Source organism: Myotis lucifugus, unplaced genomic scaffold (genome assembly GCF_000147115.1).
Source record: "Myotis lucifugus unplaced genomic scaffold, Myoluc2.0 scaffold_27, whole genome shotgun sequence".
NCBI classification, from domain to species: domain Eukaryota; kingdom Metazoa; phylum Chordata; class Mammalia; order Chiroptera; family Vespertilionidae; genus Myotis; species Myotis lucifugus.
In genome coordinates this window covers 4,698,019-4,722,179 of record NW_005871075.1, presented here as the reverse complement: position 1 = coordinate 4,722,179, position 24,161 = coordinate 4,698,019, and the positions used below count along the sequence as shown (strand labels likewise).

The 24,161-nt window shown below is 44.6% G+C and overlaps 2 protein-coding genes and 1 pseudogene across 5 annotated transcripts in view; all 3 read right to left on the bottom strand.

The window, feature by feature from the left end:
• Positions 1 to 847: 847 nt before the first annotated feature.
• Positions 848 to 13,713, bottom strand: CUNH8orf76 (chromosome unknown C8orf76 homolog). 2 transcript variants are annotated; one of them, XM_023751963.1, is made up of 7 exons: positions 13,560 to 13,689; positions 12,619 to 12,834; positions 12,311 to 12,406; positions 11,070 to 11,213; positions 6,288 to 6,724; positions 4,929 to 5,061; positions 848 to 1,048 (listed from the first exon to the last, which is right to left on the bottom strand). In XM_023751963.1, exons 2-7 carry the CDS (start codon positions 12,679 to 12,681, stop codon positions 851 to 853), a joined length of 1,071 nt encoding a protein of 356 aa, XP_023607731.1. In that variant the 5' UTR covers positions 12,682 to 12,834; positions 13,560 to 13,689; the 3' UTR covers positions 848 to 850. The 2 variants fall into 2 exon arrangements, with proteins under 2 accessions (XP_023607731.1, XP_006086393.1); XM_006086331.3 differs by lacking the exon at positions 12,619 to 12,834 and having other exon boundaries at positions 13,560 to 13,713.
• On the bottom strand, positions 10,541 to 10,657 carry LOC111825461 (annotated as a pseudogene).
• Positions 13,714 to 21,158: 7,445 nt separating the features above from the next.
• Positions 21,159 to 24,161, bottom strand: part of ZHX1 (zinc fingers and homeoboxes 1) — a 21,309-nt gene continuing 18,306 nt past the window's right edge. For 2 of the 3 annotated variants that reach the window (XR_002828623.1, XM_006086328.3), the window contains one exon: positions 21,159 to 23,155. The gene's annotated coding sequence lies outside the window, so the exon portion shown is untranslated. Of the gene's footprint in view, positions 23,156 to 23,183; positions 23,822 to 24,161 lie in introns of those variants that run through there. The other variant, XM_023751962.1, reaches the window with a different exon arrangement.

Here is a 24,161-nt window from a genome sequence, read left to right as displayed (position 1 = left end):
GCAAGAGAAGTGATGTAAGTGGGCTGAAGCTTACACTGCTGGCTGGGCCACCAACAATAAACTCTTCTGCAGCATCCATTAAACTGACCTTGACATGCCCTTCAACAAACTTGGTCATCCCTGATGAATTTACCGAAACAAAGTGAATACTTACGCTACTGTTTTTAAAAGACTATAAAATCTAGCCCAGCCTGTGTGGCTTAGTGGTTGAGCATTGATCTATGAACCAGAAGGTCCGATTCCCGGTCAGGGCACATAGCCAGGTTGCAGGCTCGATCCCCAGTGTGGGGCGTGCAGGAGGCAGCTGATCAATGATTCTCATCATTGATGTTTCTATCTCTCTCTCCCTCTCCCTTCCTCTCTAAATTAATAAAAATATATTTAAAAAGATTAAAAGACTATAAAATCTAAAAGCCTCTTTTATACACTCTCCCAACAGATAACTTCTAAAGGGGTAGGAGGCTAAGATAGGTGAATGGCAAAAATCCAAGAAATGGAACACAATAGAAAGAACCTGGGAGATAAGCCATTTTTATAAAGCAAATAATCATGTTTGATTCACTCTACTTCATGGTTAGCAGTGGATTCTCTCTGAAGTAAAGGATAGTTAACACAGGACCAGATGTCTTATTAAAAAATATTTTTATTGATTTAGGAGAGAGAGAGGGAGAGATAGAAATATCAATGATGAAAGAGAATTACTGATCAGCTGCCTCCTGCACGCCTCACACTGGGGATCAAGCCTGCAACCAGGCACGTGCCCCTGACTGGAATCGAACCCAGGACCCTTCAGTCTGCAGGCTGACGCTCGATCCACTGAGCCAAACCAGCTAGGGCCAGATGTTTGTTTTTAAGTAGAGATTTGCATCTGTGTATGGAACTGGTTTTCAAAGGAGCAGAAGTGGTCTTTGATCTTTCGGAACCACTTGTCTTCAAATTCTTCCGAAGATGCAATCACCAAGGCGGCCAGGGCTGCAGGGCCCACACACTTCACCTCGCTGTGAACCTCGTCTTTTATTTTTTCTGGAACGATATCTTCTCCCATAACCTGCAGGAGGGAAAGAAGCCAATAAAAGGGGCCCAAGCCGTGGCACGCAGGACCACGCCAGTCTGTGGCGTAAAGGATTTCATGCAAGCAGGACTCCTTCTGCAGTGCGGGGACAATTCCAACGGTTCCAACATTTCGAAAAGATGTCTGACAGAAGCAGCGATTGAGGACCCCATGGGTAAAATATCACCCCGTTTCCGGTCTCATCCTTCCCGAGTGAACCAGTCGCAGAAGTGCTAATGTGGCAGCGGAACTGGTCAAGACACAGGAAGCCGAGTCACCTCCTCATAGCTGAGAGCATCTTCTCTTGGCACAAATGCAACTGCGAGGGACCCTCCCTCCTTGTACAATGACTGAAGAGCAGGGCTTGGGCAAGATATAACTGCTGGGGGGACCACACAGATTCTTTCTCTTAGAAGTTCTCCAAAGAAGTCAAAGCAAGTAGCTTGGCCCACCCTTTCCTGACCCAGAGAGACTCAATCCTTCCAGAAATGGTACCACAGCAACCTCTGAGAGTTAAGAAGCGGCTGGCCCTCTGAAGGCACAATACTGCTCCCTACTGGTCAGAATCAGGTTCAGATTCTGCATTAGTTTCTCTTTGATAAAACACCAGGAAGATTAAGATATGTTCTTGCTTGGGGGTGGGGTGGGGGCGGGGGGAGGGAGAGAAAGAGCTATCTATTCAAGCCATCATTCTATCCGAGCTCAGATGAGGGAGAAGCTGCCACAGAACAGGACGCGCTGGGAAAGGTGCCTAGAGGACATGGATTCTGGCTGGGTCTTTGAGGACAGGAACAGCGAGGAGGTGGAGATGGGAAACCCATGGCAGATTCATTAGATACAGGCAGATCAGTTTAGTGCAGCGGTTCTCAACCTGTGGGTCCCGACCCCTTTGGGGGTCGAACGACCCTTTCACAGGGGTCAATTAAGACCATCAGAAAACGCATATATAATTACATATTGTTTTTGTGATTAATCACTATGCTTTAATTATGTTCAATTTGTAGCAATGAAATTGGGAGTCACTACAACATGAGGAACTGTATTAAAGGGTCGCGGCATTAGGAAGGTTGAGAACCACTGGTCTAGTGGAAGCAAAGACTTGTGTAAGGAATCACTAGGTCAGAAGTTTGGGGTTACTCTCTGTAAGGCCTTGGACATCATTATCAAGGCTGTAAACTAGACCTGATACATTTTCATTTTAAGCAAGCAGGTAACATGGTCAAAGCAATGTTTGTTTTTTTCAATCTTATTTTTCAATTATACTTGACATTCAGTATTATTTTACACTAGTTCAGGTGTACAGCATAGTGGTTAGACAAGTACATAATTTATGAAGTGATCCCCCAATAAGTCTAGTACCGACCAGCACCATACATAGTTCTTGCATATTATTGACTCCATTTCCTGTGCTGTACTCACAAACCAGTGACTGTTCTGTAACTACCAGTCTGCACTTCTCAATCCCTCCCCCCTTTTCACCCAGTCCTCCAAGCACTGTTTTAAGATGAACTCAGCAGCAACGTTCAAGACAGATCTGAGGGGAGAAGGTAAGGAAGCAAGGCAGGATGAGCCGGAGGTCGCTGTGAGAGTCAACCGTGAGTTGGTAAGGACTGCGGTGCGATTGGTGAAGAGAAATGAAAAGGCGGACCCTGAAGAAAGGGTGGGCTTGGTGCCTGGCTAGAGGTGAGAACAGAGGATGCGGTTGTGAGGTTCCAGGTCTGGATAAAAAAAGAATGACAGACGGGATCAATGGAAAAAATTAAGTCTAAGGAAGAGATGGTTCTCTCCAACTCCCCTGTGATTCTTCTCCACAAATACTTGCTGTCGGCCAAGGCTGGGAAAGGCACTCCGTATGCTAGGCACTGGTGGAAGGTGGGAAGTGTTTTGGTGAGCAGTTCCATTTTAGACATTCTGTAGCTGAAGTGACAGCAGAATAATCAATAACCATCTCAGATTAACTTCTCAGTAGGTAATTACTCTGAGATGTGAGACAAGCGCTCCAGAGCAGGGAGCAGAGACCCAACAGACTGGAGGGTCAGCAGCCCCGAGGCAACCACTGAGCTATGGTGTGGTTATGAGGTTATGCCTGCTGGGGGAGGAAGGCAGAGGGAACGGAGAACCTAAGTGACACCTGGGAGAATGCATTACTTAGGCCTTGGAGGAAGCTGGTGGTATCTCAAGAGGCAGAGGGATAGTAAGAAATAGTGCAGCCTCTCAGAGCAAAGGGAAGAGGAAACCGAAAGTGACTGGTCCACAGCTACGTATCTACGGCAATCAGACGGAGGAAAGGCTACGGTCGGCTCAGGAGGGACAGGGTGCCTGGCATGTCTGTGGGCTCAAGGGAAAGAGCCCAGAGGAGGGGGAAGGTTGAAAAAGGCTCAGAGACAAGACAGGAGAGTGTGATCCCAGAATAGGGAAAAGGAGTCAAGGGGGAGCTTAGTTTGGGGAAGAGAGAAAGGAGCCAGGCAATCATAGATTAGCAGTAAGCATTTTTTTTAAAATATACTTTTATTGATTTCAGAGAGGAAGGGAGAGGGAGAGGAGATAGAAACATCAATGATGAGAGAGAATCACTGATTGGCTGCCTCCTGCATGCCCCCACTGGGGACCAAGCCCACAACCCGGGCATGTGCCCTTGACGGGAATCGATCCCAGGACCTTTCCGTCCACAGGCCCATGCTCTACCCACTGAGCCAAACCAACCAGGGCATGCAGTACGCATTTCTTTTTCTTTTTTTATTTAATATATTTTATTCACTTTTTACAGAGAGGAAGAGAGAGAGAGATAGTTAGAAACATCGATGAGAGAGAAACATCGATCAGCTGCCTCCTGCACACCTCCTACTGGGGATGTGCCCACAACCAAGGTACACATGCCCTGGACCGGAATCGAACCTGGGACCTTTCAGGCGGCAGGCCGACGCTCCATCCAATGAGCCAAACCAGTCAGGGCAGTAAGCATTTCTTGAAAGCATGACATTAGGACTTATACGAACAGGGTTATTCTCATGGGAAAAGTCCCTGGGCTGTCAAGTTCCAATGAAATACAAAGAGGAGTCACGTAAGTACATGGATAATCTCCAAATGCCATCTGAAGATATTTCAACAGCATAAAATTTTATTTGTTTGTTAATCCTCACCTGAGGATATTTTCCCATTGATTTTTAGAGAGAAAATAAGGGAGGGGGAGAGACAGAGAGAGAGAGAAACATCGATGTGAGAGAGACACATCGATTGGTTGTGAGCCTGCAACCAAGGTAAGTGCCCTTGACCGGAATTGAACTCGTGACCCTTCAGTCCACGGGCCGACACTCTATCCACTGAGCCAAAGCGTCTAGGGCCAGCATATTTTTAAAAGCTAACAAATAAGATTGTCATCTGACCGTCTCCATAACATCAAAGCAGTAACGGCGGGGCAGACAGACAATGACTTGCAACTGGATGGGTTCCAGCGCGGTCCGCCCCTTACATCCTGACCTTGGCAAGTCACAGCGTCTGTGCGCCTCACTCAGCCCCACTTGCCTCGCAGGCTGTTATGCTGATGAATGAAGGAGAAAACACACAAGAGCCCAGCACAAATGTCAACATCATTCCTTCCCCCACTCAGCACTCCGCAGCCAGCGGCTGGGCATGCTGGTGCGCAGGCAGGCAGGCACGCACAAGCAGCGACCTGGAATGGGCAGAGCCCCTGCCTCCAGCTGCTGCAGCAGGAAGACGAGGAAGAGGCGCTTTCGGGATGAAGCGACCCAAGGCACGTAAAGGAAGGACACGGAAGTCCTTTGGCGGATGAGATCTGACCTCGTTTTTGATAAAAGAGTGTGGGCGCCAGGAAAAATATCCATGGTGCCTCGCTTCACATAAAGCCCAGGTCACTCACCTCGGTCATCAGCTGCACAGTGTCTTCTTTGAAGCCAAAGCCTTTCATTTTATCTTCAATTTCCTGCTGGGTCCTGAGGTTCCTCTCCAAAGCAAACGACGTCTGCTGAGACCGGGTGAGCTGAAGCAAGAGCCTGAAAAACACAAACGTCCGGACATGCAGGTTCCCAGAAAGGAAAGCAATGAGATGTCCAGATACAGCACAGGGTTCGGCTGGATGCGAGTCCCGCTGGGCCCAACCGCAGGCGCTCACCTCATCCGAATCCCTAACGCTTCTTATCCTGAACAAAGGGCCCAGCTCCACTGGAGAGTCGTCTTCTGGAAAATGCATTGGCCAAGCTTCTCAAGGAAACTCAAAGAGCAAGCTCTCGGAGGGCGTCCTGCAGAAGTCACGTGATCAGAAGCACACGTGCCATGGAGTGAAGTACAGGCTCCGCCCCCAGAATCCTGGGATGTGTTCTTCCGCGGTCAGTGCCCTGTGACCCTCCAGGTCCCTGAACCCACAGCAGCTGACCTCAAGGACTAATTAGACTCTCCAGCTCACTTCCATTCCCCGAAGCAGGCCCAAGTCTTTGAGGAGTCCCTGATGACCACTTTGTAACTGCCTCCCCACGAACTCCCCCATCATGATCTCCTGGCCCCCCCTCCCTCCTGGCCCCCTCATGTGTGTTTATGAAATACTGACTGTGCAGACACCACTCACTACTGTAGGCCCTGGGAGACACTGGTGAGCAAAACAGACAGGCTCCTGCTTCATGGGATGGAAGGAGATTACAAACAAGACAATCTCAGGTAGTGATGAGTGCCATGAAAAGGAATCCAAGACAGGGTGGATGCAGTGACTACTTCGATGGGACAGCAGAGGCGACTCCTCTGAGACACCCTAAGCCAAGACCGACAGGACGAGGAGCCAGCCACACGGCCATCTGGGGAAAGAGGGTTGCTGAGGGGAAGGGGCTCTAACACAAGAACTAACTTGATGTTTGTGCAAATCGCGAAGATCCCTGTAGGCAGAACACAGCCAGGAAGAGAGAGATTGCAGTAAAGGAGGAGGAAAGGAGAGGGAGGGCAGCTCACATCAGCCCTCGCAGGCGGTGGAAAGCAACGTGGAGTTTGTGTAAGTGCAGGGGGAGTCCCTGGGGAGTTCATGACAGAACCTGACCCGATGCACCCCCGTTTCACTCTGACCCGTCTGCATGACCTACTGGCCTCTGGAAGCACGAACGCCTAGACCACAGGAAACATCTCAAAAACATATTCCAAGGCTAGCCTGGAACTTGTTGAAACTTAAAATTAGAAAAAGGACACCTGTACTCTGAGCTTAGCACCTTGCACATGGTTTAATCCACTGCCCGTTTACCTGGTCCGTATAAAGGAGGCGCACGCTTTCATCCGAGCCTCCAGCGACAGAGAGTCCCGAAAGTTCTTCAGAGCTTCCTCCTTCTTCCGGCTCTTACTGCTGCTCGTTTCCACAGAACACACGGAGCTCTCGGGCAACGTCTCAGGGAAACACAAACAACAGTCTTTTCCTGAGTGTGGACAGGCGGAGGTGACAGCTTTGTCCCTGGAGGTGGAATGGCTCTGTCTGTGAGATGACGCGGCCGATGCGGACAGCGCTGGCCCGGCGGCCAGGTAGGCCTCTGCCAGCCTGCCCCAGGTCCAAGGACTGAAAGGATGCAGAGAGACCAGCTTCTGAAGGCAGAAGGTGGTGCGCTGCACGTCCTGTGAGCTTGAACAAATGGCAAGCTGGAGGCAGAGCACAGTGGTTAAATGGTCTGTGTTCGTTGCTTTCATTTCCTAAGGAGAAAAAAAGGTCAAAAAATTACACTGCAGAACGTTTTCTATATACAAATGGAGGTTCCTAACAACCCAGGCTGTATATGTTATAAATCAGAAGTATCTTGCCCTAACTGGTTTGGCTCAGTGGATAGAGCGTCGGCCTGCGAACTGAGGGGTCCCAGGTTCGATTCCGGTCAAGGGCATGTACCATGGTTGCGGGCACATCCCCAGTGGGGAGTGTGCAGGAGGCAGCTGATCGATGTTTCTCTCTCATCGATGTTTCTAATTCTCTATCCCTCTCCCTTCCTCTCTGTAAAAAAATCAATAAAATATATATTTTAAAAAAAAGAAGTATCTTTCAGCAGTTACACAAGTAGAGTGAACGAAATATTTTTCAATAGATCTGTTTGAAACCCTAAACCCAGAGAAATATATGCTACCCAGTAAAGTAAGCACCGATCACTCCCACGATCCTGTCATAACAATAACACAAAGTTCAACACCAAAGACATCACTGCCAGTTTATTTTCAAGTTTATTATCATCTTTATTGCCTTCAGCCACACAGCTAAGAGACCCAAGCTAACATTTTGATACCCGGGGCTAACAGTTCCATTTTACTAGTAAGATTCCAGGCTTTCTAAAAACCCAAATGGTCATCTCCTTGAGGATTCGAATGAACTCTATGTCCGATGTCCCTTGGCTCAGATCTTAAGCAGGACAGCCCTGAAGCTCATGCTGCATCGTAATTGAGTCCAAATGCCTTCCCTGCTCTGACCAAGGGCAGTGTTTTTGGCTCCAGGGGGTTGCTCGGTGTCCTTCTGATCAGAAAATCCTTTGCGGTCTCCTTAGCTGAGCCACCACCGCTTGCCTAACTTGCCATATGGCAAAAGCCCTGTGGGTTACAGAAAACAAACCTTCTTTTCTAAGTTCAAGTTTGGAGAGCAGACAGCAGACTAAATGCCCTTTCAGTTGATTTTAAGTCACAGGAAAACCTGGCCGTCTAGTATGCAAATCGAGAGGCCACAGAAAACTGCACTGAGTAAAACTACCCAGGCCGCTGCCCGAAGACCTGGTGCTCCAGTGAGCGGAGGCTTGGGCGGCCTCTCAACAGTCACGTACGGAGAGAAAAGATGGAAAGAAAGCCCAACCGACCTGGTCACACTGTGTCTTCCAAGCGACAGAACCTGTCTGGTGTTCCTATTACTCTTGTCGAGTATTCTGTCCTTCCCGACAGTCCAGGAAGTCCTAGAGCAGCGGTTCTCAACCTGTGGGTCACAACCCCTTTGGGGGTCGAACGACCCTTTCACAGGGGTTGCCTAACACCATCGGAAAACACAGATATAATTACATATTGTTTTTGTGATTAATCACTATGCTTTAATTATGTTCAATTTGTAACAATGAAAAGACAACCTGCATATCAGATATTTACATTATGATTCATAACAGTAGCAAAATTACAGTTATGAAGTAGCAACGAAAATAATTTTATGGTTGGGGGTCACCACAACATGAGGAACTATATTAAAGGGTCGCGGCATTAGGAAGGTTGAGAACCACTGTCCTAGAGGGTTTCCGTTCAAGGCTGAACCCCGAGCACAGAGCACAGCACTTCGGACACAACAGAGGCTTAATAACTGCTGAGTCATGCCTCCTCGTGTCCTTCACGTACAGTAAGGAAAGCACCGTGTCTGGACCACCTAAACCAAATACTACCGTCCCACAGCCACTCTGTGGGCTTCACTCTGTGCAGAAACATTTTCATATGGAGAAAGCAACTGTGTGGGGTAGAGGTTGTTACATACAAACTACGATTCTGATGGGAGGGTTCTGAGAGCATCACCAGTAAATAGCTCTGTGGATGTTAAATTCCATGCAGATGACTTGGTGTGAATTTTCCAGAACATTGCACCTCCTCTGGGATGCGATGATGACGTTAATATTTACTGAGAGCTTACCATGTGGCAGGCGTAGCTCATTTCAGTGCTTTACTCCCTTAATCCTCATGACAATCCCTTAGAACAGATTCTATTTTCATCCCCATTTTATAGATGAGACCAACGAGTCACAACAAAGAAGTTAGATAACCTGCATGACCTCACAGCTAGGAAGTAGCAGAGCCAGGCAGTCATACTAGGAATAAAGAAGAATGTCACAGAAGAGCTGACACGTTAGCTGGCTTAGGGTTCTCCCACTGGACTCCCGATGAGCAATGTATGTGCAGGGGATAGACGTCCTATCTGTCGCCTCAGCACGAACCCCAGAACGAGGGACATGTGGGATTGACATATCGGGGGAGAACATAAATGAGAAAGAGAGTCCTTTACTGTCAGAAAGCAATTCTTCACACAGTTCATCACACACCACTATGAGATGTTTAAATTGTTAAGAAATAGGTTCTTGCAACAATATGCATCCAATTAGCCCACAATCACTAGAGGGGAGAAAGAGAAAGAAGAAAATGCAGCTATTTTCCATGTTCTGAAGACAATCGCCCCAAGGTTTCCTCTCACTGCAAGAGGCGGAGATCCTATGGGGTGACCCCCTCAGCAAGCAAATTCAGGGATTCCCCTTCGTTAACCAGAAAGAGGGCAGTTCAGATGCGCCCACACTCGAGGCTGACCTTGGTTGACTAGGTCCACAGGGGTCAAGATCAGTGACATGCGCCTCATTGGTTCCCTTTGAGGAAGAACACTGGCCATCTACACTGAGTGGCTAGATTATTTTGACCACCTGATGTTTGTAGGCAAATTAGCCGTACACTGCATCGTATGGGATATGGAAGCTGAAGGCCTGTTCGAACACCTTTGCTGTCTGCTGTTACCAAGATAAAACGTCTCCAATTCGCACAGGAACACAAGGATTGGACAGTCGAGCATTGGAAAAAAGTCATGTGGTCCGATGAATCACGTTTCCAGTTGCATCATGCAGATGGCAGAGAATTTGGTGGAAACAGCATGAAAGCATGCACCCCACATGCATGAGTACAACCCTTCAAGCTGGTGGGAGCAGTGTTATGGTTTGGGGCATGTTTTCCTGGCATGATTTGGGCCCTTTAATTCGTGTGGAACAACGAATAGCACAACATACCTAAGTATCGTGGCTGATCAAGTTCATCCTATCATGTTGATGGCCTATCCCAATGGAGATGGCTTCTTCCAACAAGACAATGTGCCATGCCACGGTGCTCATATTGTGCAGGAGTGGTTTCAAGAACATGAGGGAGACTTTACCTTGCTTAGGTGGCCCCCACAATCACCAGATCTCAATCCAATTAAGCATGTGTGGGGCGAAGTTAAAAGAGCCATCAGGCAGCTGGTTCCACAACCATCAAATCTCACAGAACTGGACATGCTATTCATCAGGCATGGTGTCAGATTCCTCGCATCACCTTTCAACATCTCGTGGAGTCAATGCCAAGAAGAATCACCACAGTACTGAAGGCAAAAGGTGGCCCAACGATGTACTGTAGGGGTGGTCATAATAATCTGGCCACTCAGTATATATATATCCCATGTTCAAAGGCTGTTAAATAGTGTTGTTTACCCATATCTTCAGAAAAAAATCACTTCTACTATCGTGGTAAACAACCTGCTTCCGTATTTATAATGGTCTGGCCCTCTAGCAACTTCAGCATGAAATTATAGCTAATTTGCCTAAAAACATCAGGTGGTCATAATAATATGGCCACTCAGTGTATAAACTAGGACTGTTTACTTGAGACCAACCCCCTATAAAATTTACACAAATAACCAGAAGTAAACCATAGATGCCTTAACCTGAAGACAAAAACAAGCAGAAAATAGAACTGTAAAGAGTTGCTTGTCTTTATCCCTTAAAAAAAATTCTGCAAATTCCATTTAAGAAAAAAAGGATTTTTTTTTCCAATTAGCAATAATCACGCCTCGGATAAACCTCATTGGCTACAATACTGCCACTGCGCAAAGCTAAAAAAAAAAAAAAAAAAGGATTATTAAAGCTTGGCGTAGTATGATCTTTAGTCATTTTTTGGTAACTCCCCCCGCCCCTTTACAAAAGTAATACATGTTCATTGTAGAACTTTTGAAAAATAAAACCTAAAGAAGGAAACAGATCACTGATAATCCTTCCATCAAATGAGATTTTCAGGCAATGAAGAATTTTTATCATAATCAAGAAAAAACATGACAAGAAAATGATTATGTCCAGAGCTCCAAAATGTTCACCATCATACAGTTCTTACACCATTGGCGATTTTCCTCTGCTCCTCCGAATTCACAGACCTTGCTGTGAGCAAGAAGCTGGTTTTTGTTTTGTTTTGTTTTTCAGAAAATATTCAACCACCTTAGGGAAACAGTGAGAAAAACAATGAGACCACTCACCAAGTTCGCCGCAATCGCCAGTGCTTCTGCATGCCTTCCCAGGTGAGCCAGACACCGAGCCTGGCCTTCCTGGACATCCCTTTTCATGGAGACATTTGTAGATGGTAATTTCTCAGAGATACTGGAATATTCCTGCAGTGCTTTCTGGCAATTATTTGTTCAGTTGAGGAAATGAAGAGAAGGGATGAAAAGAAAGGCGGGAAACACAGAAGAAAGGACTCAGTTACGGGGACGATTTTTTCCCTAGGCAGAAGGTAATGTCATAACTGACCCCAACCATGAACTAAGGGAGAATTGAGGATGTCAGTCAGTAGTATTCTTCTAAAAGGCAGAACACAAATGGCTGGAGGGTAAAATCATTACTACCATGGGAAACATCATAGTATAGTAGCAAGAACATTCTGGAGCCAAATAGACCAGGGTTTGAATGTTGGTTCTGCCACTAACTTGTTATATAACCTTTTCATCGGCAAATTAACAACAGGACTCTTACGAAGATGAAATGAGATCTACATGTAAAGCTGGTACCTAGCTGTTAGTTTCTCCCTTTTCTTACACACTTTGGGGTGCTTTGCTTCTGGGGCACTAGCAGGTGTCTGTGATAGAGGCTCCCGCATAATGAGGAGATACAGAGCCTGGGGAATCCGAATTACAAGGATCCCCAAAAGATTCCTATACTGGAGTTACAAGAAACAAAACAAATTATATAGAACCTCATAGAAAAGGACAGACCAGCCCTAGCTGGTTTAGCTCAGTGGATAGAGCATTGGCCTGTGGACTGAAGGGTCTCGGGTTGGATTCCAGTCAAGGGCACATGCCTGGTTGAGGGCTTGATCCCCAGTAAGGGGTGTGCAGGAGGCAGCCGATCAATGATTCTCTCCCATCATGGATGTTTCTATCTCTCCCTCTCTCTTCCTCTCTGAAATCAATAAAAATATATTAAAAAACAAAACAAAAACAGACCATGGACACAGACAATAGGGTGCTGAAGGCCCCCTATTGGGGAGTAGGGGGGTCAATGGGGGGGAAAAAGGTACATAAGTAATACTTTCAACAATAAAGAATTATTAAAAAAAGAAAAGGACAGAGACTTGGGGTTCTAAGATTACAAACATATCGCAAAAGATTAAACTCATCTTCACAAACAACACTCCTAACTTAGCCTGTTATTGAACTATGCCCTAACTTAGGGAACAAGAGCCCATTTCAAGTAGCGCGACCTCATACATGTGGAATTCTACCTGATACTCCTGTCGTCTGTAGGCCAGGTCCCCTCGGAATTTCCTGATGGTTAGAGCTTCCACATCATCACTGCTCTCGGTTTCCCCATAAAACCACTAGAAATTGTGAAAAGAGCGTATTACGGAGAAAAGCTGTGCTTTCCAACTCATACTCAGAAGCGATTTTCCATAAATAAATGATTAAGTCTCAGAAAAGACATACTTCTTTAGGATGGACTCAGAGGAAGACACCCTGGCACAGAAGAGTGACGATTTTAATGACCCCCCGCCCCAGTTTTTATGAAAATGATCATAATTAATAAACATACCAACAAGAGGATCCTCTCAACTCTGAAAGGCATCCAGTGACGCGCCCACTGCCAGGCGACCATTTAGCATTCAGGGTCGCAAACAGCTTTATGGGACACTGGCCGGTGTTCTGGGTTTTAACAGAAGCTAAAAGGGGCGGGCGGTGGTGGAGGGAGTCACAGACGAACATTTGGGGTTGGGAAGGGAAGTCAGCGGCTCCGTGGTTGGGCGCCGACCTATGAACAGGAGGTCAGGTTCCCCTCTTGGTCAGGGCACCTGCCCGCTTGTGGGCTGATCCCACCGCGGGGCGGGGCGGGGCGGGGCGTGCAGGAGGCACCGCCAATGATTCTCTCCCATCATTGATGTTTCTCTCCCTCCCCCTCCCCCGCTAAAATAATAAAAAAATATGAGAAAACACTTTTTGGAGGAGGCATTTACGATGTGACTTGAGCAATGGACACAAGGGAGGGATTCTGAGCGTCAGAGCGGGGTTACCGCGGGCAGGGAGGGGGGTCACTGACCGAGGGCGCTGGCGGGGGGTGAGAGCCGTCGCCATCTGGGGGGGCGGACGCCCTAAGGTGTGAGCAGTGGCGGCGGCTGGATGTCGGGGCGCTGCCTGCCCGCCGGCTGCAGTCAGTGCCGGCTTGTCCCGCGGGCTTCTGCAGAGCTCAGAGCCGGGCAGACAGGACGGCACAGCGACGCCCGCCAAACGCCTGCTGCCGGTTCATCGCGACAGCGCGGGGGTCCCCGTGCGCCCTCCGGGCCCGCGTGGGCCGGGCCACCCGGAGGGGCTCGGGAGGCATCCGATCCTCGCGGTGGTTAGAGACGGCGGGAGGCCAGGTGGGCGCAGGGGCAGCCGGGGAGGCGGTGGGCACTGGTGCCGGGGCCCGCGGAGGCCGGGGCCCGGGGCCCCAAGCGAGGACCGGGGGCCGGGACGGGGGAAGGGGCCCCGCCCTCTTACCTGCGGCTCGCAGAGCTTGGCGCGGTAGGACGCGGGCGGTCCCGGGCGCCGCTCCCGCCGCTCTTCGAACACCGAGTCCTCGAACTCGCCGCCCAGCAGCCAGCACCCGGCCTCCATCGCGCGCCCACGGTGGGGGCATCGAGAGGAGGCGGTGCCTAGAGCGGCGCCCAAGCGCGGGCCAACGCGAAGGGGCGGGGCCGCCAGGCCCAGAGCGCAGCATCCTGGGATTTGTAGTCTCGGAGTCGTCACTGAGCTGAGATTTTTATCTGACTCACAAACTGACGGGGACAGAGTTCGACTTCTCGGTTTCAGGAGATGGGCAGAGCGTTCCTTATATGTTCGCATTAAAAAGCACCAGCCACCGGGTAGCTGTTTAAAATCGGTAGGTACCATTTTTTCACCACTGACGACATTCTTGACACTGTGTTAAGCACTTTTTTTTGCACTTTATATCCTTTCCTTATAAAAGATACAGTGATTCCTGTTTTGCAAATGAAGATATTGGGCTTATAGAGGTTAAATAACTTGCTCAGGATCAATTATCAAGTGGCTACGAGCTTCGAAAGAAATGAGTCAGTATTCCCCAAGTCTCCAGAGAAGAGACACCACCAATAACAAAGACCAGAATAAAAACCAGAGGATATAGAGATTTACTCTGGGGCTCCATTCGGGAGCACTCATTCTGCCTGGAGAAAATACTAAATCCCAGAATCCTAAGACTAATATTTACTAGCATTTTTATACTTTCAAGGTGTTCGTTCCTTAAGAGTAGGAAGCAGAGAGTGTTGACAAAGTACCATCCGATATTGCACAGCACAGTATTACTGTGCCATATTACACAGCAGGCAACAGGCTTTTCTCTAGTTTCCTTCCTATTGGTCCTCATCTCGCCAGTGCCTCTTCCACCATTTGTCTTCCAGGGTTCTTTCTTCGACACAGTTTTCAATTCCACACACTTGCCCTAGGGGAACCTAATCCACTACCCACCCCCTAACTGAATTAGTGCTCTCCAGCCAAGCTGGTCCTCTCTGGAATTGACCTCCCTGAATTTTTTCCCTCATCCTGAAACCTTCCCTGCCCTTACAGGTGCCACCTCACCATTTCTTTTGTCAAGAGGACCCCTGCCAGTGTGCTCCATCTTGCTGCCTCCCATAAACCTTTCCTGATCCCCAAGTCTGGGTTACATGTCCCTTGTCTGGGCTCACATAACACCATGTGATTCTCTCAGACAGGGCATTTCTTGTTTCATGCAGCTCTTGTCCAAGCTTTTTGTCCCTCACCCCCAGGAGACCATGAGCTCATTCTAGGCAGGGACATCTCTCCATCTAGCACAGTGATGGCGAACCTTTTGAGCTCGGCGTGTCAGCATTTTGAAAAACCCTAACTTAACTCTGGTGCCGTGTCACATATAGAAATTTTTTGATATTTGCAACCATAGTAAAACAAAGATTTATATTTTTGATATTTATTTTATATTTAAATGCCATTTAACAAAGAAAAATCAACCAAAAAAATGAGTTCGTGTGTCACCTCTGACATGCGTGTCATAGGTTCGCCATCACTGGTCTAGCACCAAGCATAGTGTCTGGCACCCAGTAGGCCTTCACTCCTCGTTGAATGGGTTAATTGTTACACTGTCTGCATGTGAATCCTCTCCCCTCTACACACTATGCTCCTCTAGGGCAGCGCTTGCTACACAGTATTCATTAAGCATTCTGTGCATAACCCATCGTATTCTTGAGGGCCTTCTGTGCCAGGTGATGAGGATATACCTATCACTCATGGTCCTTGCTCTCAAGGAGCTTAAATTAAGGTGGAGAAGACATATGATATGCAGCGAGCAAGCAAATTACTTAACTTTAGATTGTGGCAAAGTGATAGGATAGAGAATAATGGGGCTTGGCAACCAGTAGAACACCTTCCAGAATGAAATCACATCTCTTCCTTTCCTTTTCTTACCCAGGCTGTTTTCCTCTGAGGCCCCTTTCCCTGCTTCCTCAGATATTTGTAAATATTGCTTTTTCTCCTTTTCCATCTTTTTCTGTTTTGTTTTGTTTTGTTTTAGCAAAGCATGCCCTTCCATTATTGGCATGCATCACCCACTAATTCTCCTGGGTATTTATTAACTTACTAGAGGCCCAGTGCACAGATTCGTGCACCGGTGGGGTGCCTCAGTCTAGCCTGCGGCCTCTCGCAATCTGGAATGGCAGTCCGACATCCCCCAAGGGATGTAGCAGTGCACGAAGCAGCAGGCAGCCAGGGAGGGGCCTGAGCCCAGGCGGGGTGCGACTCCCACTCATCCTGCCCTGCTGTGCCTACTGCTGCTGCTCAGTAGCGCTGCAGCAGAGGTGGGAGAGGCTCGAGGTGGGAGAAGCTGTGCTTGCCAGCCATGAGCCCAACTCTGGGAGCACACTGACCACCGGACACAGCTCCTGCGTTGAGTGTTTGCCCCCTGGTGGTCAGTGCACATCATAGCGACTGGTCGTTCCATTGATCAGTCATTCGGTCGTTCAGTCACTTAGGCTTTTATATATATAGATCTTAGTATACTGAGTTCTCTCATTTATTTCCCATAGTCTGTACATTTTCATAATAGGTACATTCATTGATTCAACTAACACTTCTTGAGACTTGCTCTAAGCCAGTGTGTTCTCAACCTTCCTAATGCCGTGACCCTTTAATACAGTTCCTCATGTTGTGGTGACCCCCAACCATAAAATTATTTTTGTTGCTACTTCATAACTGTAATTTTGCTACTGTTATGAATCGTAATGTAAATATCTGATATGCAGGCTGTCTTTTCATTGTTACAAATTGAATATAATTAAAGCATAGTGATTAATCACAAAAACAATATGTAATTATATATGTGTTCACTTAACCACAGTCTCAAACTACTTTGTTCATTTATTTACTTGTTATTTGCCCACTAGAACTTAAGAACCACTGCTCTAAGCCAAGAACTGTATCCTCAGAGTGGAGGACAGTGATAAATAAGACAGACAAGATCCTTGCTCCATGGAACTTAAGTTCTAGTGGGAAAATAACAAGTAAATAAATGAATAAAGTAGTTTGAGACTGTGGTTAAGTGCTGTACATAAAAGTGGAAGAGTGATGTGAGAAAGAGACTGCTTCAGGGAGGGTGGCCACAGACGGCCCCCTGAAGAGGTATCTTTGAGCTGAGCCCAGAGTGAAGAGGAGCTGGCCAAGAGGATATCTGGAGGTAGCCTTGCAGGTGGAAGCAAGAACTTCTGGAAAGCTGCAAGAATGAGGAGAAAACAAGCTGTGGTGCTGAGGCTGAGCAAGCAAAAAGGAGAGCTAGCTGCATGGCCTGAGACAGGAGAGCGAGGCAGAGTGTATTGTGTGCTCAGTACGCGTTTATTGAGTGAATGAATGATCTAAGGATACAAAACTCCAAGTGTATCTTACTAGCATCTGGGCTGAACTTTCTTGCATTGACTGTGCATGGTGCCCATGGTGTCAGGGTATTTTCCTGTCACCCCTTGGCTGTCATATGATCTGTGTAGCTGAGTTTTAGCCTCTCTCCGTCTCCCCCATCCCACTCCCACTACAAATCTCAATTTAATGCCCTTTTATTCAGGCTGGCAAGTCTTGAGCTAACGAAATTTTCTCAGGGCTTGCTCAGTTAATTTCATTCCAGTATCACAGGCTGTTGTCCAAAGACAGACACTGTCTGCCAACACCAGATACATGCACAACCAGTCTGGCATTGCGTTTCTTCTCTCCTGGCTCCCAAACTCACAATCTCTAGTTCAGTTTGATGAGCATTTATTGAGTAACAATATTGTGAAGACACTGGCTAAGCAACGGTTAAGGGTGAGAGCTCTGGAGATGGTTCAGGTTTGACACTCTGTGTGTGAATCTGATCCTTTGTGACCCTCAGTTTCACCAACAATACAATGGGGATAATAATAGCATCTACCTCATGGACTGTGCATTGGGATTGAGATTAATCAAGTAACCCTCTCAACCTAGTGCTTGGCACATAGTAAGTGTTCAGTTAATGCTAGCTTAAATAAAGATTTTAAAAATGTAGTTTCTGCCTTGAAAGTGCTCTAAGCTAGTGAAATAGATGTACTTACAAAGCCAATTTGACAGGTACTGAATAGAGTATAAAGCAAGACCTGTTAGCTAGACATAGGGGAAGCAGTTAGTACTGACCAAATCAGAAAGAGATGCCGGAGGCCTCTAGGGGAGGCAACTACTGTGATGGTGACAACATCAGACTAAGGACAAGCCAGACTGAAGGAATAAAATTCATTGTTACTTCAATCAAAGCAACTGTGTACCTACTGTGTAAAAAGCAGTTAATGATCAAGGGATTAAAAATCCTATATAATAAAAGCTTAATATGCAAATCGACTGGTAGAAAGACAGGTGGAACGACTGGTCGCTATGATGTGCACTGACCACCAGGGGGCAGATGCTCAACGCAGGAGCTGCCCCCAGCCAGCAGGCCCCAGGCCAACCAAGGCGGGGAGGGGGGGGGCGGGGGGGGTCCTGTCTCCCTCCCCGCCCCCCACCCCCATCATCCCACAGATCAGCCCTGATTGCGGGCCAGGCCTAGGGATCCTACCCATGCACGAATTTTGTGTATCGGGCCTCTAGTAGTAATATAAAATAGAAAGTAATAAACACCTTAAGAGGTATATAAAGTACAAAGAATGTCTAGAAAAAAGAAAGCTTAATTCAACTAAGTACTTTGAATTTAAGGGAAAACTTTTCAACAAGTGGTACTTAACAACTGGCCATCCACATGCAAAAAAATGACCTTACAACATTCACAAAAATTAACTCAAAATAGATCATATATCTAAATGTAAATGGAAAACTATAAAACTCCTAGAAAACAACACAGGAGAAAACCTAGATGACCTCAGGTATGGCAATGACATTTTACTAGTAGATACAATACCAAAGGCATGATCCATGAAAGAAATAATTGACAAGCTGGACTTCCTTAACATCAAATACTGTTGCACAAAATCTGTTTGTGAAAGACAATTTCAAAAGGGTGAGAAGACAAGCCACAGCCCAGGTGAACATATTGGCAAAAGTCACATTTGGTAAAGGACTATTGTCTAAAATATACAAAGAACTCTTCAAACTCAACAATAAGAAAAAGAAAAAACCTGATTTGAAAAATGGGCCAAATACCTCAACAGACACCTCACCAAAGAAGATATACAGGTGGCAAATAAGCACAAGAAAAGATGCTCAACATCATATGTCACCAAGGAAATAAAAATTAAAACAACAATGAGATTAAAACAATGATGTTAAAATCCAGAACAATGAAACCACCAAATGCTGGCAAGAATGTGGAACAACAGGAACTCTCATTTACTGCTGGTGGGAATGCAAAATGTTATAACACACTGAACATACTTTTACCATATGATTCAGCAATCATGCTCCTTGGTATTTACCCAAAGGATTTAAACTTATGTCTACATTAAAACCCAAACATGGATTTTTATAGCAGCTTTATTCATAATTGTCCAAACCTAGAAGCAACCAAGATATCCTTCAGTAGGTGAGTGGATAAACTGGTACATTCAGACAATGGAATACTACTTAGCACTAAAATGAAATGAGTTAGGGCAGTGGTCGGCAAACTCATTAGTCAACAGAGCCAAATATCAACAGTACGATTGACATTTCTTTTGAGAGCCAAATTTTTTAAACTTAAACTATATAGGTAGATACATTATTATTAACTTAATTAGGGTACTCCTAAGGCTTAGGAAGAGCCACACTCAAGGGGCCAAAGAGCTGCATGTGGCTCGCGAGCCGCAGTTTGCCAACCACAGATAGGGGAAGGAGGTGGAGGGATTGAGAGAGAAAAAAAAGAGCTACTAAGCCATGAAGAGACATGGAGGAACCTTAAATGAATATTACTAAGTGAAAGAGGCCAACTTAAAAAGGCTACACAGAATATGCTTCCAACTATATGACATTCTAGAAAAGGCGAAACTATGAAGATAGTAAAAGACTAGTGGTTACCAGGGGTTTGGGGAAGAGAAAGATGAATAGGAGAAGCACAGAGGATTTTTCAGGCAGTGAAACTACTCTGCATGATCTATACATATTTTTATAGCAAAGGTGGAGATTTATTAAGAACAAGTACAGACTCCCACGTGGGGAGAGGGAAAGAGTCCCACAGAATGGACTCCCAAGTAGGGAGGGGGAAAGGGTCCCCCTGAGTTCCCTTCCCTATGGCTTATAAAGGCTGCAGATCCTGGTGCCTTGATATCCCCTCTGATTGGTCACTATTCCCTTAGACTGGTTACTATAGTAACTTCTAGGCTCAAAGGTGGAACCTCACATGGGACATGTGAAGTTCTCCCGCCTCCTTCCTTATTGTTTTCCTATTCCCTTTGGGCTTTCTTCTTCTGGATGAAGGGCTTCCTTCTCTTTATTTTGTAAATATAGACCTTTTGCTGTTCCCAGCTCCCTCATTCTATGGAAATGTACCTGTTGCACCTTTTCAGCTTCCCTAGTCTATGGAAATATACCTTCTGCTGCTCTGCTTGAGTCTGTATGATATTGTAATGGCAGATACATATCATTATACATTTGTCTAAACCCAGAGAATATACAACACCAAGAGTGAACCCTAAACTATGGACTTCAGGTGGTAATGATGTGTCAGTATAGGTTCGTCAATTGTAATACATGTACCACTCTGGTGGGGGACATTAATAATAGAGGAGGCTATGCTTGGGTTTGATGGTTCTTTAAAATTTAAACACCAAATTATGCTGTAACTCAGCAATTCCACTTGTTTTAAAAATATATTTTATTGATTTTAGAGAGGAAGGGAGAGAGAAAGAAACATCAATGATGAGAGAGAATCATTGATCAGCTGCCTCCTGCAGGCCCCCCACTGGGGATCGAGCCCACAACTCAGGCATGTGCCCTTGGCCGGAATCGAACCTGGGACCCTTCAGTCCGCAGGCCGACGCTCTATCCACTGAGCAAAACCAGCCAGGGCAGCAATTCCACTTTTAAGTATATACACAAAGTAACTGAAAATAGTGACTCAATCAGATAATTGTATGCCATGTTCAATGCAGCATTTTTCTAGCCAAAATGTAGAAATAACCCAAGGTCCATCCATCACAGATGAATAAACAAAGTGTGGTACACACACAGAGGATTATTATTCAGCCATAAAAAGGAATGAAATTCTAATATATGCTACATGAATGAACCTTAAAAACATGCTAAATGAAATAAGGCCAAACACAAAAGGACAAGTATTGTATGATTCCACTTATTTGAAGTATCAGGAACAGGCAAATTCATAGAAACAGAAAGTAGAGTAAAGGTTATCAGGGGCTGGGGGGAGGGGAATCGAGAGTTATTGCTCAATTGTTACAGAGTTTCTGTTTGGAATGATGAATAAGTTTTGGAAATAGTGGTGATGATTGCCCAACATTATGAATATAATTAATGCAGTTGAATTTTACACTTAAAAACAGATATAATGGTAAATTTTGTTATGTGTATTTTACCACATTAAAAAAACACACTCAGTTAATACAATGGGGAGGGGAAATGACTGAAAACTACTAATCACAGCTAACTTTTATTTTGGATACAACCAGGAGGGGTTCTTTTGCTCTGTCAAATAAATATACTTAAAATCTAGCAAACATCAGAGCAGAATTAAGGGCCAAGTCTAAAAAAGAGACAGGAGGGAACATTTCAATAGTTTTAACAGCTATACAAAGTTACATATTGTAAGGGAAATATAATGTAAGTATATTCAATGGCTGTATACTTATCTAATACTTGACATTTCAAATTTTGAAAATATGAAAATTATTACCAAGCAAAACTCAGACCACATTAGCAATGGTTTAAAAAAGGGAGCAATTTAATTATTATAATACAGAGCTTTAAGAAGTTTTTTAATGTGTAAAAGAAAGAACAGTTTAGTGCATTAAATTGTTACAGTCTTTACATTGTTTCTTTTAAAAAAGTTAACAGTAGTATGAAAAAGCCACCCACAAAGCCAGCTGTCTGAGAGAAGAAATCAGCTAAATGGCAGCATTTTGGAATTACTAATAAAGCTATAGTTAAAAAATGAAAAGTTTATAAAAATGAAAGCAGCATGCATATTCAAGGCTTTTTCATAACATTTTCATTAGATGACAAACATTTAGGTAAAAACATGAGATTAATATTTATTATCCATTAAATTAGATTAAACTGGCCAAGCCCACTACATCTGGTCATTCAGAAAAAACAAACAAAAATCCCCAACATTTTAAAACACAAAGCTAACTGAGCCCTGCCAGAGTGGCTTAGTTGGCTGAGCATTGTCCTGTGCACCGAAAGGTTGCTGGTTCCATTCCTGGTCAGGGCATATGCCCTACAGAAGGCAACCAATTCTTTCTTTCTCTCTCTCTCTCTCTCTCTCTCTCTCTCTCTCTCTCTCTCAGCATGTCCTCAGGTGAGGAATAAAAGAAAATGAAAATAAATAAAATAAAATACAAAGCTAATTGAACTGAACATTTCTTCCATGAAAAAGCACATTTTGAAAAATGGTCCCCTAGTCACAAAAGAAAGGGTCCTTCTCAACATGAACAGCACCGGTTTTTACAAGGTTTATAAGTTAGTAGGAACTTTCAGTCTCCTGAAAAGCTGACTTTTAATTCATTATGATCAGTTAAGAATTTTTTCTCTATTCACTGAAGTTATTACACAAAGTAGAATTTCACTGAAAGGTAATTCTTGACAATTGTGATCTGACACCTGTACAAACGTTTGATTTCCATACGATTGGCATAGCATTTATTTCAGAGTTTCACCCCATCCAAATTCTAATGCCAGTTTCTTTTCCTTCTTCAGTGTTGATTATCTTCAGTTTAATAAAAAGCAAATTCAGCTTCGAATGAAAACAAGTAACAGAAGCATTACAAGTAGTAATAGTGGTATCCATGAAAGATCTAATCATTAAGGGCCAATAATACCACAAACTCTTATTGTGCCAACGTGTGTCAAAAGGCTGTATTCTCACTTACATTGAAAATGAATAAGCCCATGCATAACTTTTAATCTTCGTGCAGGGCCTGATAAACAAGACAAAAATAAATCAGGTTTTTCTTTTTCCTGTTTCCAACAATTTTTACTCTGGGAAATGTTTGGTCACTCAAAGTATAAGCTTAATAACATATCAGAGAATACAGACAATAAGGTCCATCTCACCAGATATACAGTATTACACTAGACAAAATATGAGGACAAGCTCTAGTGGTCATTAAACCCCCTCTGAAAGTCCAAGAATCAGAATGTCTCCATCTTATCAGAATAAAAATGTATTAAAATTTGAATTTTTACAAGTTGTTTTTTAATGTGTTCTATTTACATTGCAGAACTTTCACCAGCTGCAGTAGTTTAACTTTGGCACAACATTAAGTTCCATTTCTTTTGGGTACTGGATCCTATTTTTTGAGAATGTGTATGCTCCCAAAGGGTTTCAGTGTCATTAAAGATTGAGCCCATTCACAGTAAATCAGACAGCTTGAGTTGAAGAATTGATTCTCCTCCAACGTTTTAGGCAACTATAAAAAAAAACACACACAATAAAAAACTAAAAACTTAAAGAAAACCATACTTTAATGTTTACCTCTTTTAGAAACAAAAATGATAGAAATTAGCCATGAAAACACATCCTTTGTAATCACTCAGTAATACTGAGATCACTTCCAAATATATCTTATATAATGCACTAGATTTTGTGTGCAATTCCTATGTATGTGTTCTGCATATACTAGATTTGCTTTAAAGACATTTTCACCTATATGTAATAATTTTTACCTATATTGCATATACCTATATGAAATAATTTATTTAAAATTATTAGTAAGAAGTATATATTTCATTGTCAGTGTCTGTAATAAACTATGAAATCTAAACTCTTGTATTTTCCTTTCTTTTTTTTAACTCTTGTATTTTTTTTTCTATTTATATACATCAAGTCCTCAAATAACTTTGATTGGTTCAACACCATTTTGTTATAACATGATGAGATGCTGCAGGTACTTAATTCTTGCTTATATCTATCAGCCTGTGGTAAAATTGGTTTCCTTATACATCGCTTCGCTTAAAGTCACAGACCTATTGACAACATTAAGTGAGGACTTACTGTACAAGGCCGGCTTGTGCAAAAGACACACATATACAGTAATCCTCCTTATCCATGGTTTCGCTTTCTGCAGCTTCAGTTACTTGTGGTCCACCACAGTCCAGAAATATTAAATGAAAAATTCCAGAAATAAACAATTCGTAAGTTTTAAATTGCATGCTGTTCTGAGCAGCATGATGAAATCTCACATCATCTCTCTCTATCTCTGTCAGGCCGTGAATTATCCCTCTGTCCAGCAGATCTATTCTGTATATACTGTCGGGGCATTTCACTCTTATTAATTCTCTGGGTAGTCTGATCAGTTAAGAAAGAGAGAGTGAGAGAGAGAGAGAGCTGCACGCGAGAGAGAGAGAGAGAGAGAGAGAGACCACATTCAAATAAATTGTATTACAATACTAGAGGCCCGGTGCACAAATTCATGC